This window comes from Gymnoscopelus braueri (genome assembly GCF_963280865.1).
Source record: "Gymnoscopelus braueri genome assembly, chromosome: 21".
NCBI classification, from domain to species: domain Eukaryota; kingdom Metazoa; phylum Chordata; class Actinopteri; order Myctophiformes; family Myctophidae; genus Gymnoscopelus; species Gymnoscopelus braueri.
The window spans coordinates 8694076-8709040 of NC_137623.1; the positions used below are offsets into that span (position 1 = coordinate 8694076).

General features: G+C 40.9%; 1 protein-coding gene and 1 pseudogene across 2 annotated transcripts; both read right to left on the minus strand.

Moving 5' to 3' along the window:
* Positions 1–11400: 11400 nt before the first annotated feature.
* LOC308077166 (barrier-to-autointegration factor-like) lies at positions 11401–11673 on the minus strand (the record flags this gene model as incomplete). Its single annotated transcript, XM_080417757.1, has 1 exon — positions 11401–11673. One exon carries the CDS (start codon positions 11671–11673, stop codon positions 11401–11403), a length of 273 nt encoding a protein of 90 aa, XP_080273883.1.
* A 2041-nt stretch (positions 11674–13714) lies between these two features.
* Positions 13715–14604, minus strand: LOC308077602 (deubiquitinase OTUD6B-like; annotated as a pseudogene). The gene has a single exon. The product of its transcript is annotated as a deubiquitinase OTUD6B-like (transcript).
* Between the last annotated feature and the right edge of the window lie 361 nt (positions 14605–14965).

A 14965-nucleotide genomic window follows, 5' to 3' on the forward strand; every position in this document is an offset into this window, starting at 1 on the left:
TCTTTATTAAAATTTCATTTGTGCATTAAAATAAACACTACACGCATTTGATTAATTCATTCTGTGTTCCCTTTGTTCTTCTGTTTGTTCTGTTTGTGGCAGGAGGTGGGTAGTGTACAGGGCTGAAATTGTGCATGTTTTCACTCCCATAATAAATAGTCATTTAGGAAGACAAGTTAAAGGAGCACTTCACCCATTTTCTCTCTCTTTCTTCATATACTGTCCTCAGTAATGCTCATTATAATATAGTACCATTTTGTCTATTCACTCTGTGTCTCAGAGAAGGGCTGTGGACAGCTCAAAGTAACATCATCGATGGGGACTCCAAGCTAATAGAAACTGCAGGCTTTCTATTCCTGAAGTTAGCATTCTATAACACAAGCCATTGTTCTCGCATTAATACAAAATAATATAAAACATTTGGAATCTTGTTTGAAATGACCAAACCTGCCTACCGATGATGTCACTGGTACAGGCGGGTTCCTGAACTGTCCACAGCCCTCATATGAGCCTGTGAGCTTGAAATAGCCGATCTGGCTATTTTCAGGAAAGGCTTTCCGCACAATACGGATGGGGTTTAAGTGGTTAATGCACAGATTAAAGGTAGGGTAAGTGATATGTTTTGGTTGAAACTAAAAGTTTTGTATGAAAAGGTTAAAGCACTTTATTCTGATAGTAATCATTGCTATAGAGTGTTTGTTCAGTCACGGGGGGTCTCTCTGTCTCTCTAGCTCTTTAATAAACAGAAAATACATTTTTAGGTAGGTGACAACATTTCAGCCAATCAGGAGAGAGTACCCATTTATCAGCTTAAATGTGTGTTCCAGTTCCATAAGTGTTCCAGTTCCAGTTTGTTCAGCTAATTTCTTTGTGTCACCACTTCCAATTTCACTTGTTGTCTCCGCCAGGCCGAAAGGCATGGCGAGAGAGTATGTTTTGCCCCCTGTCCGTCCGTCCGTGTGTCCGTGTGTCCGTCCTTCTGTCTGCGAGGAGCTAATCTCTGCCACCGTTGGCCCAGTCACTGAAACTGCGCACACACACTCCTTGGATGCCAGAGCAGAACCTCTGCCCCACATTTTTCAGATCAGCCTGTCATAGCGCCACCATGAGGCCAACTTTTGCAAAACACATTTTTGGATATTACTCCTACAGATTTTGTCCGAACAACACGCAAATCGGTACACAGTATCTCTACAGTCATGTGATTAACACGGATATGTCCGATTTCCCATATTCCATCCTGATTGGCTAAGATTGGCTTCCAATCGATTCACGTTTTTACCTATAACTGCACCGATCTTCGTGAAACTTTGCAAGCACACTCCCTAAAGCCCAAGGAAAAACCTTTGCCATGCATTTTTCACATATGCCTTTTAGAGCGCCACCAGGAGGTTGACTTTTGTAAAACAAATGTTTTGCTCTTACTCTTTCAGATTCTGTCCAAATCGGTACACAGTATCTCTATAGTCATGTGATCAAGATGGATGTGTCCGATATTTCATATTCCATCCTACTTGCCTAACATTGGCTTCCAAAGTTTGCAGGATAGGTCAGTTTTGAACAAAATTCCTCAAATCATGAACGCAGTGTGCAATTTCCGTGAACTTTTGTACGCACATGCCCACTAGGCAGAGGAAGAAATGCCCCCCTTTTCACATTGGCCTGTTATAGCGCCACCAGCAGGTCTAATTTAGCAAACCACATTTTTGGAACAAAATGCCTCAAATCATGAATGCAGTGTCCGATTGCTGTGAAAGGCCTAAGAAGAAATGGCACCCTTTTCACATTGGCCTATTATAGCGCCACCAGGAGGCCATAATAACCTACCTGACCTGGCGGAGACTTGTGCTCCGAGGAGCACTTTTTCTAGTTTAATCTGTATCCGGACTGAGTTCTCTATCCTGATTGGATAACATTGGTATCCTGACCTGAAAATGCATGTTCTGTTTCATAACAAGGGAACCAGGAGACCTGGTACTGCCAGACCCCTAGTGGTTGAAAGATCAGAACACTACGTCAAGCTAAGCTTGGCCAATCAAAAAGAGGACAGAAGACAGACCTCTTTTATGCCCATGTATGGACGAAAACGTTTGGAGAGGGGGACCGACAAAGCCTCATGTAGGCCCGACCCCCTGGGACCTCTTTTATGCCCATATATGGACGAAAACTTTTGGAGAGGGGGACCGACAAAGCCTCATGTAGGCCCGACCCCCTGGGTCTGGCAAAGAGCTGGAGAGACATGGAGACTCCTGTTACTGGGTTAAACACTCGCAATGAGTACTATCAGAATATAGAGCTATTTAACACTCATTTTGACCAAAGAAAATCACTTACCCTACCTTTAACCCATTTAGACCTGAGGCCGATTCTAAAAAGGCCTTCTAAATCCTGACCTAAGTTTTCAGAAAAAATATGTTTACTATATACTGTACATAGCAACAAGAACTCCAAAAGGGGTTCCCGTCTTGAAAGGTATAGTTACAAATAGGGGTTCCCGCCCTAAATGGAAAGGCTTTTAAGCAGATTTTATCATCTGTGACTCTGACCTAGTGTAATATTTGTTTCTTCAATTAATGATAATAATTCAACAAATTATTCTTATCCCTGATATTTCATGGGATGACTCTATGCTTCACTGCCATGACTCTTATTATATTTGGCTTTGTGCAGAAGAGTTTTGACATTTACATAGATGGACATGTTGATGTCCTGTCAGAATATTATTACTATTTACATATCCATTCCAGCCACTTTTTTTTTTCATTCACGCCCTGTCAGAATATGATAACTATTTGCATATCCAGCTACTGCAGAACATGAACAGGTGGTACATTGCATGTGTGGACAGCAGAACTCAAGAGGACTTCACAGGTCAAGGTCTGATTGCAAATATATTATATCTAATAATATGTGTATGTGTTAGTGTTTTGATTCAAATTATGGTGTAGATATGTTTTGATAGGTGATATTATGGTGTATATGTTGTAGTGGTGTTTTGATTAGTAATATGTTGAAGAGGTGTTTCACTGTTTCAAGTGTCTCTGTTTGTGCAGGAGGGAATAGTGTGGTGGTAGCAAACTGTTAATTAACACGTTCCTCTCTTTTTGTCGGTCTTTCTCTTTTACCCTCCCCTTTTGTCTGTTCCTGTATCTGTCTCTCCAAAAGACTTCACATAATTGTGAAAACAGAGAGCACGTTCAAATCAAAGCTGTCAGGAAAATGAACACATCAAATGAGTCCTCCATCATTAGCAATGCGGACATTGTAGGCTTCACCAGCAAAACAATCAACCTGGTCCTGGGAGTCCCCATCAACAGCTGGGTTCTGTGGCTGTTTATTACCGGACCAGCTGGTACAATGGCCAAAGAGATCTTCACACTCAATATGAGTGTATGTGAGATCCTCTACAGCTTGTTATGTCTTCCCCTTCTAATCAAACCCATACTTCGCTTAAACGACTTCACTATGGCGTTCTTTTTCACTGGGCGTCCCCTCTTCCAGTGCTGTATCTGCGTAGAGAGATTCATGGCAGTGGTTCACCCGGTGCTGTTCCTCAAGTACAAACCCCTCAGGTACCGATTGGCTTGCTCTGTGTTGGCCTGGTTGGTCATCATTGTGGTATCAGTAGGATACATGCTGATCGGTTATAACGACATAACTAGTTATGCTTTTTTGGGGGAAGTGCTATTTTTCATGTCAGTGATGCTGTTGTGCAGCCTCGCCGTTCTCAGGGCTCAGAAGCAGCCTGCTCCAGGCGAGATGGGGAGAGAGAGGGACAACAGCATGAAGAGGAGAGCCTTCACTATCATCTGCCTGATCATGGTGTCATTTGTGGGAACGTTCTTTGTTTGGGGTGTTATTCTTGTCATTATTTTCATTCAAGGGGACTCAGATGAAATGATGTTTGTTTCATATATATGTTTGTTAATTACTGTGGTCACTGGGTTTGTTCAGCCACTGCTGTACCTCTGCCAAAAGACTGGCAAACTTCCCTGCATTAAACCTATACAAGGTACATAGATAATCACATATTGTCACCTTCTTAATGGCCTAAGTCATGTTTCGAGGAAAATTATATTTGTGCCTAAGTCAGCTCATCATGACACTGTCCACCTCTGGTAAAATCGACTATCTCCTAATTGAAAAGGATTGTGCTGTTCCCTCCCCCTTTTGTATAATGGCCTATCTCTCCCTAGTGTGACTTGGGCCAAAATAGGCAAATTTTTTTTGGGCCTAAGTAAAAGAAAAATCACTAAATAATTTGGCCTAATTCAGGTTCAATCCTATTTACGCTTATGTTAATTAACTGACAGACAGTGTTCTTTTTATGTTGTCATAATTTGTTATAAACGTTTTGGGTGAAATGATTAAGACATATCATATAGTTGTTGTTTTTTTAACAGTTTTCCTGAAAAACTTTTCAGGACAATTACTTGGGCCATTAGTTTAAGAAGGTGACAATATTGAACTATCTGTGGTACGCAGAGGGGAAAGGGCTTGTATAAGGTGACCTGTAACACTATGTTATGCTCTGTATGTAATTATGTTACTTTAGATATGTATCTAAAATAATATTAGATATCTAATATAACTATATTTGATATTATGCTCTGTTTGTAATTATGTTACTTTAGATATGTATCTGAAATAATATTAGATATCTAATATTATATCTAATATAACTATATTTGATATTATGCTCTGTATGTAATTATGTTACTTTAGATATGTATCTGAAATAATATTAGATATCTAATATTATATCTAATATAACTATATTTGATATTTATTTTATTTTATTAACTTTTTATTTGTAATATCTCCAATATTATGTTTCTTGCCTTGTTTTGCTGTAGTTGTATCTTGTATTCACATATATTCAAACAGAAAAGTAAATCACCAGGGAAATTGGTACATTTCTTGCCCCAAATTTGACATACTATTCTGCATTGCAAAACGCAGTCTTCACAGACATGCTTAATGTAATTGAGCACCGTTATTCCTCCATGAGCCCATAAACAAAATTGTTTATTTTATTTGTTTGTTAATAACTACTATAGGATGACTACATTACATTTTTCATAAAGAGCTGTTTTTGTCTTGGGTCCATAAATAAAAGAAAAAATAAGATTTTCGGTGTTGGCAAGAAGACTTTCCATAAGCTTCCATAAGGAGACCCTGTCCTTTGCTCTTGTGGGTGGCCATAGATGAATGGGTAGAGAGGCTGCGTGGGAAACAGAAAGTTCAATTCCTGGCCCCCGGTGTCCATGAGCAAGACACTTAACCCTTAACGGCTCCCCCCTGAGCAGGGATGGGAGAAGAGGGCATGAACTAGGGGTGGAACCTGCAGGATAATCAATTCATCCAACTCACTGTATATGTCAAGAATGAATGCTGCTCCAGATAATCTCTTGACGGTCTTTCATTGTAACTGCTCCATGGCCTGCAAGACACTCCGCTGCTCTTGAAGAAGAAGTGGACTACCATGTACTACTTACTATCTGTGGACTGTGTCAACTTGAGGAATGTGACAATTCCACATACATTTCTATGAGTCAAGGATGACAATGAATAGTGACTGTATAACAAGTGCCTATAATGGGCTGGCAAACCTGGCTTAGTGCATTACTTGATGTCTTTGTGTTTGAGTAATTTCACAAGTAATAGAGATAATATGCTTTTTTTCTTTTACCATTTTAATATTGACTAAATGCGAGTTAATTTTCTATCAAAAATAAAATAAATAAAAAGGTTAATTTGTTTTTTGCGCAATTCAGTGAAATCACCTTGGGGTGCCATCTTGGATTTGGCAATAAATAATTAGCCTAACTGATGGTAATTTCACTGATTCAGTCACATTCCCTGCCGTCAAAACTTGGGTAAGACACCAAAGTTTGAATAGTAATTGAGATATAGCCATTTTAAGCTGCCATGGTGGACGATCGCAGCTAGATTTTCCTACATTTTTTGTATGCTATTTAGCAAGCCCGATAGTAACAAAATCCATTGAAAAACATTTTGTATAAATTTTTGGGGAGTTCAACCATACTGACGCGTCTAATATTGGAGTTTCTCCAAATTTCACGCAAATCGGTACACATGATCTCTAGTCATGTGATCAAGACGGATTTGTTTGGTTTCTCATATTCCATCCTGATTGGCTAAGATTCACATCCAAAGTTTGCAGTAGTGGCTTGTTTTGAACAAAATGCCGCATATCATGAACGCAGCGTCCGATCGTGGTCAAACTTTGCCAACACATTCACACTATGTTGAGGAACAAATGCCACCCTTTTAACATTGGCCTGTTAAAGCTTCACCAGCAGGTCTCATTTAGCAAAACACATTTTTGGAACAAAATGCCTCAATGATTAATTCATTCTGTGTTCCCTTTGATTTTCTGTTTGTTCTGTTTGTGGCAGGAGGTGGGTAGTGTACAGCGCTGAAATTGTAAATGTTTTCACATAATAAATAGTGAACCATTTAGGAAGACAACAAGTTAAAGGAGCACTTCAACCATTCTCACCCATATCTTCATACTGTCCTCACTAATGTTCAATATAATATAGTACCATTTTGTCTATTCACTCTGTCTCATAAAAGGGCTGTGGACAGCTCACAGTGACATCATCGATGGGGAATCCGAGCTAATAGAAACTGCAGGCTTTCTATTCCTCAAGTTAGCATTCTATAACACAAGCCATTGTTCTCGCATTAATACAAAATAATATAAAACATTTGAAATCTTGTTTGAAATGACCAAACCTGCCTACCGATGATGTCACCGGGTTCCTGAACTGTCCACAGCCCTCATCTGAGCCTGTGAGCTTGCAGGTCGGCTATTTTCAGAAAAGGCTTTCCCCACAATACGGATGGGGTTTAAGTGGTTAATGCACAGATTAAGTTCAAGAAAGGCTTTTAAGCAGATTTGATCATCTGTGACTCTGACCTAAAAGTGTATATTTGTTTCTTCAATTACAAATTATTCTTTCCCCTGATATTTCATGGGATGACTCTATGCTTTACTGGTGTGACTGAGTTTTGACATTTACATAATGATGATGGATACATGTTGATGTCCTGTCAGAATATTATTTACATATCCATTCCAGCCACTTGAAGTTGATTTACGCCCTGTCAGAATATGAGAACTATTTGCATCATTTCCAGCCACTGCAGGACATTAACAGGTGGTACATTGCATGTGTGGACAGCAGAACTTACACTCAAGAGGACTTCACAGGTCAAGGTCTGATTGCAAATATATTATATCTAACATTATGTGTATGTGTTAGTGTTTTGATTCAAATTATGGTGTAGATATGTTTTGATCAGTGTTATTATGGTGTATATGTTGTAGTGGTGTTTTGATTAGTAAGATGTTGTAGAGGTGTTTCACTGTTGAGGAAATAGTGTGGTGGTAGCAAACTGTTAATTAATACGTTCCTCTCTTTTTGTCGGTCTCTGTCTTTTACCCTCCCCTTTTGTCTGTTCCTGTGTCTGTCTCTCCAAAAGACTTCACATAATTGTGAAAACAGAGAGCACGTTCAAATCAAAGTTGTCAGGAAAATGAACACATCAAATGAGTCCTCCATCATTAGCAACGCGGACATTGTAAGCATCACCAGCACAACAATCAACCTGGTCCTGGGAGTCCCCATCAACAGCTGCATTCTCTGGCTGGTACTCACCGGACCAGCTGGTACAATGGCCACAGAGATCTTCACACTCAATCTGAGTGTATGTGAGATCATCTTCAGCTTGTTATGTCTTCCCCTTCTAATCAAAACCATACCCTCCTCCTTGTACACCTTCACTATGGCATTCTTTTTCACTGGGCGTCCCCTCTTCCAGTGCTGTATCTGCGTAGAGAGATTCATGGCAGTGGTTCACCCGGTGCTGTTCCTCAAGTACAAACCCCTCAGGTACCGATTGGCTTGCTCTGTGTTGGCCTGGTTGGTCCTCATTGTGGTATCAGTAGGATACATGCTGATCGGTGATAGAGACATAATTCGTTATGCTATATCGGGGGAAGTGCTATTTTTCGTGTCAGTGATGCTGTTGTGCAGCCTCGCCGTTCTCAGGGCTCTGAAGCAGCCTGCTCCAGGCGAGATGGGGAGAGAGAGGGACAACAGCATGAAGAGGAGAGCCTTCATTATCATCTGCCTGATCATGGTGTCATTTGTGGGAACGTTCTTTATTTGGGGTGTCCTTACTGTCATTGGTTTAATTCAAGGGGAGTCGGATGAGCTGATAATTGTTGGAAATACATTTTTGTTAATTACTGTGGTCAATGGGTTTGTTCAGCCACTGCTGTACCTCTGCCAAAAGACCGGCAAACTTCCCTGCATTAAACCTATACAAGGTACATAGATAATCACATATCGTCACCTTCTTAAACTAATGGCCTACGTCATGTTTTAAGGAAAATTATATTCATGCCAAAGTCAGCTCCTCATGACTGTCCATCTCTAGTAAAATCGACTATCTCCTAATTGAAAAGGATCGTGCTGTTCCCTCCCCTTTTAGTATAATGGCCTATCTCCCTAGTGTGCTAAAATAGGCAATTTTTTTTTGGCCTAAGTAAAACAAAAATCAGTAAATAATTTGGCCTAAATCAGGTTCAATCCTATTTAAACCTATTTACATCTCTTATGTTACAAAACTGACAGACAGTGTTCTTTTTATGTTAATTGTCATACTTTTTTATAAACATTTTGGTTGAAATGATTAAGAAATATCATATATATATTTTTTGGATCAGTTTTTGATTTTTCCTGAAAAACTTAAAACAATTACTTACTAGGCCATTAGTTTAAGAAGGTGACAATATTGAACTATCTGTGGTACGCAGAGGGGGCAGGGCTTGTATAAGGTGACCTGTAACACTATTTTATGCTCTGTATGTAATTATGTTACTTTAGATATGAATCTAAAATAATATTAGATATCTAATATTATATCTAATATAACTATATTTGACATTATGCTCTGTATGTAATTATGTTACTTTAGATATATATCTAAAATAATATTATATATCTAATATTATAGCTAATATAACTATATTGGATATTTATTTTATTTTATTAACTTTCTATTTTTAATATCTCCAATGTTGTTTCTTGCCTTGTTCTGCTGTAGATGTATCTTGTATTCATATATATTCAAACCTACTCCATTTTTCATAAAGAGCTGTTTTTGTCTTGGGTTATGTGGTTCAATTTGTATACTTTTCAGAGTTAAAGTAACGCTCCATAAATTAAAAAAAAAATCAGATTTTCGGTGTTGGCAAGAAGACTGCCTTCCATAAGGAGACCTTGTCCTTTGCTCTTGTGGGTGGCCATAGCTGAATGGGCTGCCGGGGAAAGAGATCAATTCCCGGCCCCGGTGTCCATGAGCAAGACACTTAACCCTTAACTGCTCCCCCTAAGCAGGGATGGGAGAAGAGGGCATGACTGTATAAGTGCCTATAATGGGCTGGTAAACCTGGCTTAGTGCACTACTTGATGACTTTGTGTTTAAGTAAGTTCACAAGCAATAGATATAATAAGCTTATTTTTTTTAACCATTTTAATATTTACTAAATGTGAGTTATTGTTAATTTTCTATAAAAAACAAAATAAATAAAAACGTAAATTTGTTGTTCTTTGTGCAATTCAGTAGAATCACCTTGGGGTGCCATTTTTGATTTCTCAAAATTTGGCAATTAACTGATGGTAATTTCACTGATTCAGTCACATTCCCTGAGCCGTAAAACCTTGGGTAAGACACCGAAAACAGCTTTGTACTTTGAATAGTAATTGAGATATAGCCATTTCAAGCAGCCATGGTGGACGATCGCAGCTAGATTTTCCTATTTTTTATATTTAGCAAGCCCAATAGTAAAATAATCCAAACAAAAAACATTTTGTATGCATTTTTGGGGAGTTCAACCATACTGACCCGTCTAATATTGGAGTTTCTGCATATCGCCCATGCACTTATAGGGGAGGGCAGTGGTTCTTAAAGTCCTTGAGTGGGTTCCAGGGGGTCCCCAGCCAAATCATTGATAGTTAACCAAATGGACCCTTGTGGGTTTGTAACTCTGAGTGTACAAATGGAACCAAATTGACCCTTACGGGGGCATGTGGTTCAATGTGTACACTTTCAGAGTTAAAGTAACACTAAGAATTTTGGGTTCCCAGAGATTTGAAATGGTATCAAATGGGTCCATGGTCTAATGCATATCTAACTGAGGGTCCTTGAAATTTAAAAGGTTCAGAATCACTGCTATAGAACCACACCGTACACATCCTCTCTTATATGGCCTATGGGGGTCCATTTTTATCAATTTGGGGGTCCTTGACATGAAAAGGTTTGAGAACCAGTGACTTAGGGCCAGCCCAACTTGTTTGCGGTGGTTTCTAAAACCTTATGCCCATATACCTAACACCATGCCAAAAATCAAAAATCTTTATGGTTTTTAATATTCCTTCCCACCTTATCTCAGTCCTGCCAATTGTGCTACTATATTGTGCAACTACAATATTTTTTTATTTTTGTTTTGTTTACTTTATTTGGTCGCGAGTTTCGGGTTCTTGACTACCACAGTTTTTGGTGTGGTCAGGATGGTCGGTAGGTCTCTTCATGGTCTCTTGTCTTGAGACAGACACAATCTTCAAAAAGCTTCACCATACAGTCTGTACAACATAAAGCACAGAAAGCACTGAAAAGATTCAAGGCTCCATAAAGTGGATGTCCGTCTCCCCCCACCTTCCGTTTCGTCTTTGCAGTCACATAGTCCTACTGTAAATCATTCCCAACGGGCATCTAGTGTATATATAAATATATATATAAAACGTGGTTCTCAAAGTGGGCTCCGGGGAACCCCAGAAGGTCCCCAGCTAAATTAGTTAATAAAGCGTCAGAATTATTTCAACCCCTTTATCCATATTTTATACTTTGGCTATTCAAAAATAGTAGTAATTGTAGATCTGCTATTTTTGAAAATGTGTGCAAATCTTTAAATCTTTTTATAGAAGGCATTTGTAACACAAATCTTTGCTTCTTGGGGTCCCTGTCACAACATATTTTCAGGTGGGGGTCCACGGCCACATACATATAAATTTGGGAGTCCTTGGCGCAAAAAGGTTTGAGAAACACTGGTCTTAGGGGTACTTCCTCCACCTACCGGCAGCGTGAGAGAGACTTGGCTTGGCTGATCGGTCCAGCACTTGTGTGGACACACAAGGCAGATGACAGACACACTCACACGTTTCTAAGTGGCTCAAGATATTCTGTGAATAAACATTCAGGGATTTACTTCCTTGGCCTACTGTCAGCGTGGACATTGGTGCTGATCGTTCCTCTTTTTCTTGGTTTGCGAGATTAGCCACGGAAGTCTGACCAGAATGTCCCTCATAGGAAGGAGTCGCACCATTCCCTAAGACAGCCGTAGCAGTCAGCTTGCTGTTTGGCATTTGCCTGGCAGGCGTCCTTCAGCCACTCCTTAAAGAGCTCCTCGTCCTTCTTTAACACCAGGAGCTGCCCCAGGACAACATAAGCCTTGTCAAAGTCCTTTTCTTCTAGTCTTTTCCCAAGTGTCTCTCCTATGCCTGCTAGAGCCATGACAGATTTGTCCCCCATGGGCTCTGACACAAAATCCTTGTGTTTCTGGGATGTCGTCGACATGATTGACTTCAGCTGCTTGTAAAGTGCTTGGAAATTTGGTTGTGCAGTAAATGCTAATAAGCGGTCACTGGTTTAGCGTTACTTACATTTATATTCACATATTAATGTCTTATTGATGATGTCATATTGATTACATCATCAATATGTCATTAACACACTAGATTGATTATCATTAAAACAAAAATCACATCAGTCAATCTACTGTGTTCCGGCTCAGATCAATAGAACTTTAAATTCTTATATCAGTATCACAATGTAAATACTTATTTTTACATACATTTGTTGGCTGGCCAGCCCTCCCTTAAGCCAATATTAATATAGGATGATCAGGTTATGATCATCCTATATTAATATTGGCTTAAGGGAGGGCCTGCTGGCCAGCCCTCCCTTAAGCCAATATTAATATCTGATATACCTCTGATGTCATGCTCATGCACCCCTTATGCTCATGCACCCCCCTCCCCCATGCGCTTCTTGATCTGTCATTGTTTTAACTTTTGCTGTTTCTGAAATGTTTTGCAATGCTGTTTATTTTTTGATGTTCTGATGTTTGATGTTTGTTGTCTCCGCCAGGCCGAAGGCATGGGGAGAGTATGTTTTACCCCCTGTCCGTCCGTCCGTCCGTGTGTGTGTGTCCGTCTGTCACCAGCAGGACGTGCTGTGATTGGCTACCGAGATGCATGATGAAATGCATCTCGGTAGCCAATCACAGCTCAAGATGAAATGCATCTCCTGGCGGAGAGCTGTGCTCCGAGGAGCACATCTTCTAGTTGTTTATGTTTTCATGTTGTACAGCACTTTGGTCACCCGGTTTTTAAACGTGCTTTATAAATAAAATTGACTTGACCATGACTCAGCCATTACCATATAAGGAGTTCCCAATGCAGCTATGCCCACATATGAAGTGTGTTGTCTACCTCAATGTGTCATCATGGCACCAGGGCAAACAAATCATTCAGCTCCGTATATGGGCATATCACCATGGCTATACAGTATATGGGCATTTACTGATGACATCAGGGATCTCCATATATGGGGATAAAAGGGACAAGGACTGACAGATACAGAGATCTCCAAATATGGGTATACAGTATCAGTCGGATAGGCGGTGCAACATAGGCATTCGAGTCGCTTATCCCGAATGTTACAGGGAAATTGGAAAACCAGTGAAATTGAAAAAGGAGCGCTCGTTTTCAACCCCCCTCGCTTCCCCCTTTGTTATCGATTCACTTTGATTGCGACTGGTGACGTTAATCTGTCTATGTAATCAACACACCTGTTACTAGGCAATTATGTAGAACCAACACTAGAGCCCCCACACACACACACACACACGCACACTAATTAGAGAGTGTCGTGGATAGTAACCCATGAAAAGATCTATTCTCCCCCTATCGGTTTACAACTCGGACGGCGCTGAGTCGACTAGCAGACCTTCGGCCGGTCGGCGCGGGCACTCACGCCTGGAGGTGCTAGGGCGCGCCTCCTCGGCCTCAAGGTCTGCTGACTCGGCGCGCCTCCGTCATGGACAATAACTATTATCACCGTCTCGCGAGTTAAAAATACAGCGTTACTCTGCTCAGTTTGGCTAGCCACTTCATTATCCAACCTGTCATAGAATATTTCTCTCATATTATCCATTTTATTTTCAGCACTCCTCCGCCTCACATCAAAGCCCCGCCACGCGCCGAAGCTCCGCGCCGAAAAACGAGCATACCTTTCCAATTTCCCAACGAATGCCAATTTCCCTGTAACATATATACCAATCATGGTGATACAAAGCTAAAGTATTCAATCTAAGCCGATTGCATGCTAGATTGAACATCACTCTCGACCAGTGTTGTAAATTAAACAGTTGGTGCAAAGGTTCTTAACGTAGGGTCCACAGAATCCCTGCATGGGACTCCAACGTTAAACGATGATTTCCATATCATTCAACGGTGAGATTCAGTTTTGAGAAGAAAACTATTGTAATACCAAATACACTAATTCTATATGATAGTGATACAAAGTAAACTATTGTAATACAAAGTATGCTATTCTACATTTTACTCATCTGGCTGTTATTGGTCCACTGCAAAGTATCATTTCCATCCTTAAGACACTCCACAGAATTGTAGTGCTCTCCTAGTCCATAGGCATGACGCATATATATGAGAGTGATGGGGTCGTACTGGTCCTACTCCTCTCCTATCTTTATGGTAGGGGAGTCAGCCTGGATCACTTCTATGGCCAGTTGAAGGACTTGGGTCAGAGCTTGCAGCTCTAGATGCCCGCCCCAAGCCGCGGTATGCTCCACGTCAGCACAAACTCATCCGCTGTATACATGTCACCGGTGTCGGGGTTGGTGAGGAACGGGACGACGACATGCTGTCTCATGTGTTCAGCAGCACGAGAACGCAGTTCCTTCAAACTCAGACTCTGCCCGGGCTGCATTCGTCGGGAAAGCTGCTCTTCGACGGCGCGGTACATGCAGTCGCCGTCGGGCGAGATCTCCTTGATCTGCAGCTGCATCTGGGTCAGTTTCTGAGTCATCTTCAAGGCTTCCTGGTGCCTCGGACCCTGCAGGTTGTCCACCTCCGCCTCCGCTATGCACATCTCACAATCTTTGTCCTGGGCTGCCCTCCTGTCCCATCTCTTCTGGGCCTTGGTGACACGTGGCTGTTGGACCTCGTCTTCTTCTGCCTTCACTGACTCCACTCCATTTAGCACCTCGTCCACCTTCGCAGGGGTGTAGATCTGCCTGACCTCCTCTTGGTGTCTACGTTCAGCTTCCAGCTTGGCAATGTCCTCCGTCAGTTGCTTCCTCCTCTTCTTGTCGCTTTTGGGCACAGCATTTTTCATGCCCTGGACTTTAGCTTGCAGATCCTTCTTCTCTGTGTGATGTTTCTTTGACAGAAGTTTCTGCGGCGTATCTACCTCCTCCTCCATCATGTCTATGATTCTGCTCTCAATCAATCAGATGAAAACACAAATCGTTATGATGTAACTGCATTAAAATGTAGCCCAAGCTACAATGTTAATATAATTTGCATGCTGTGTAGGGGGTGAAGGATATAATTCATTATCACATGCCTTGCTTCCACCTAGTCTCTGCCCTCTCGTGGTTAAGTGATCGCACCATGATATCACTTTGATGTCACTATGAGATCAGCGTAGTGGTTTGGGTCTCGATCTCTGCATCATGATATGAGACTAGATAGTCTGGGGTTTAGGATATTGTAATATCATGATATGGCATACAGTAGGCCTATGTGATGTCTTTTTCTTGTTTTATATAAACGGAAGCCTT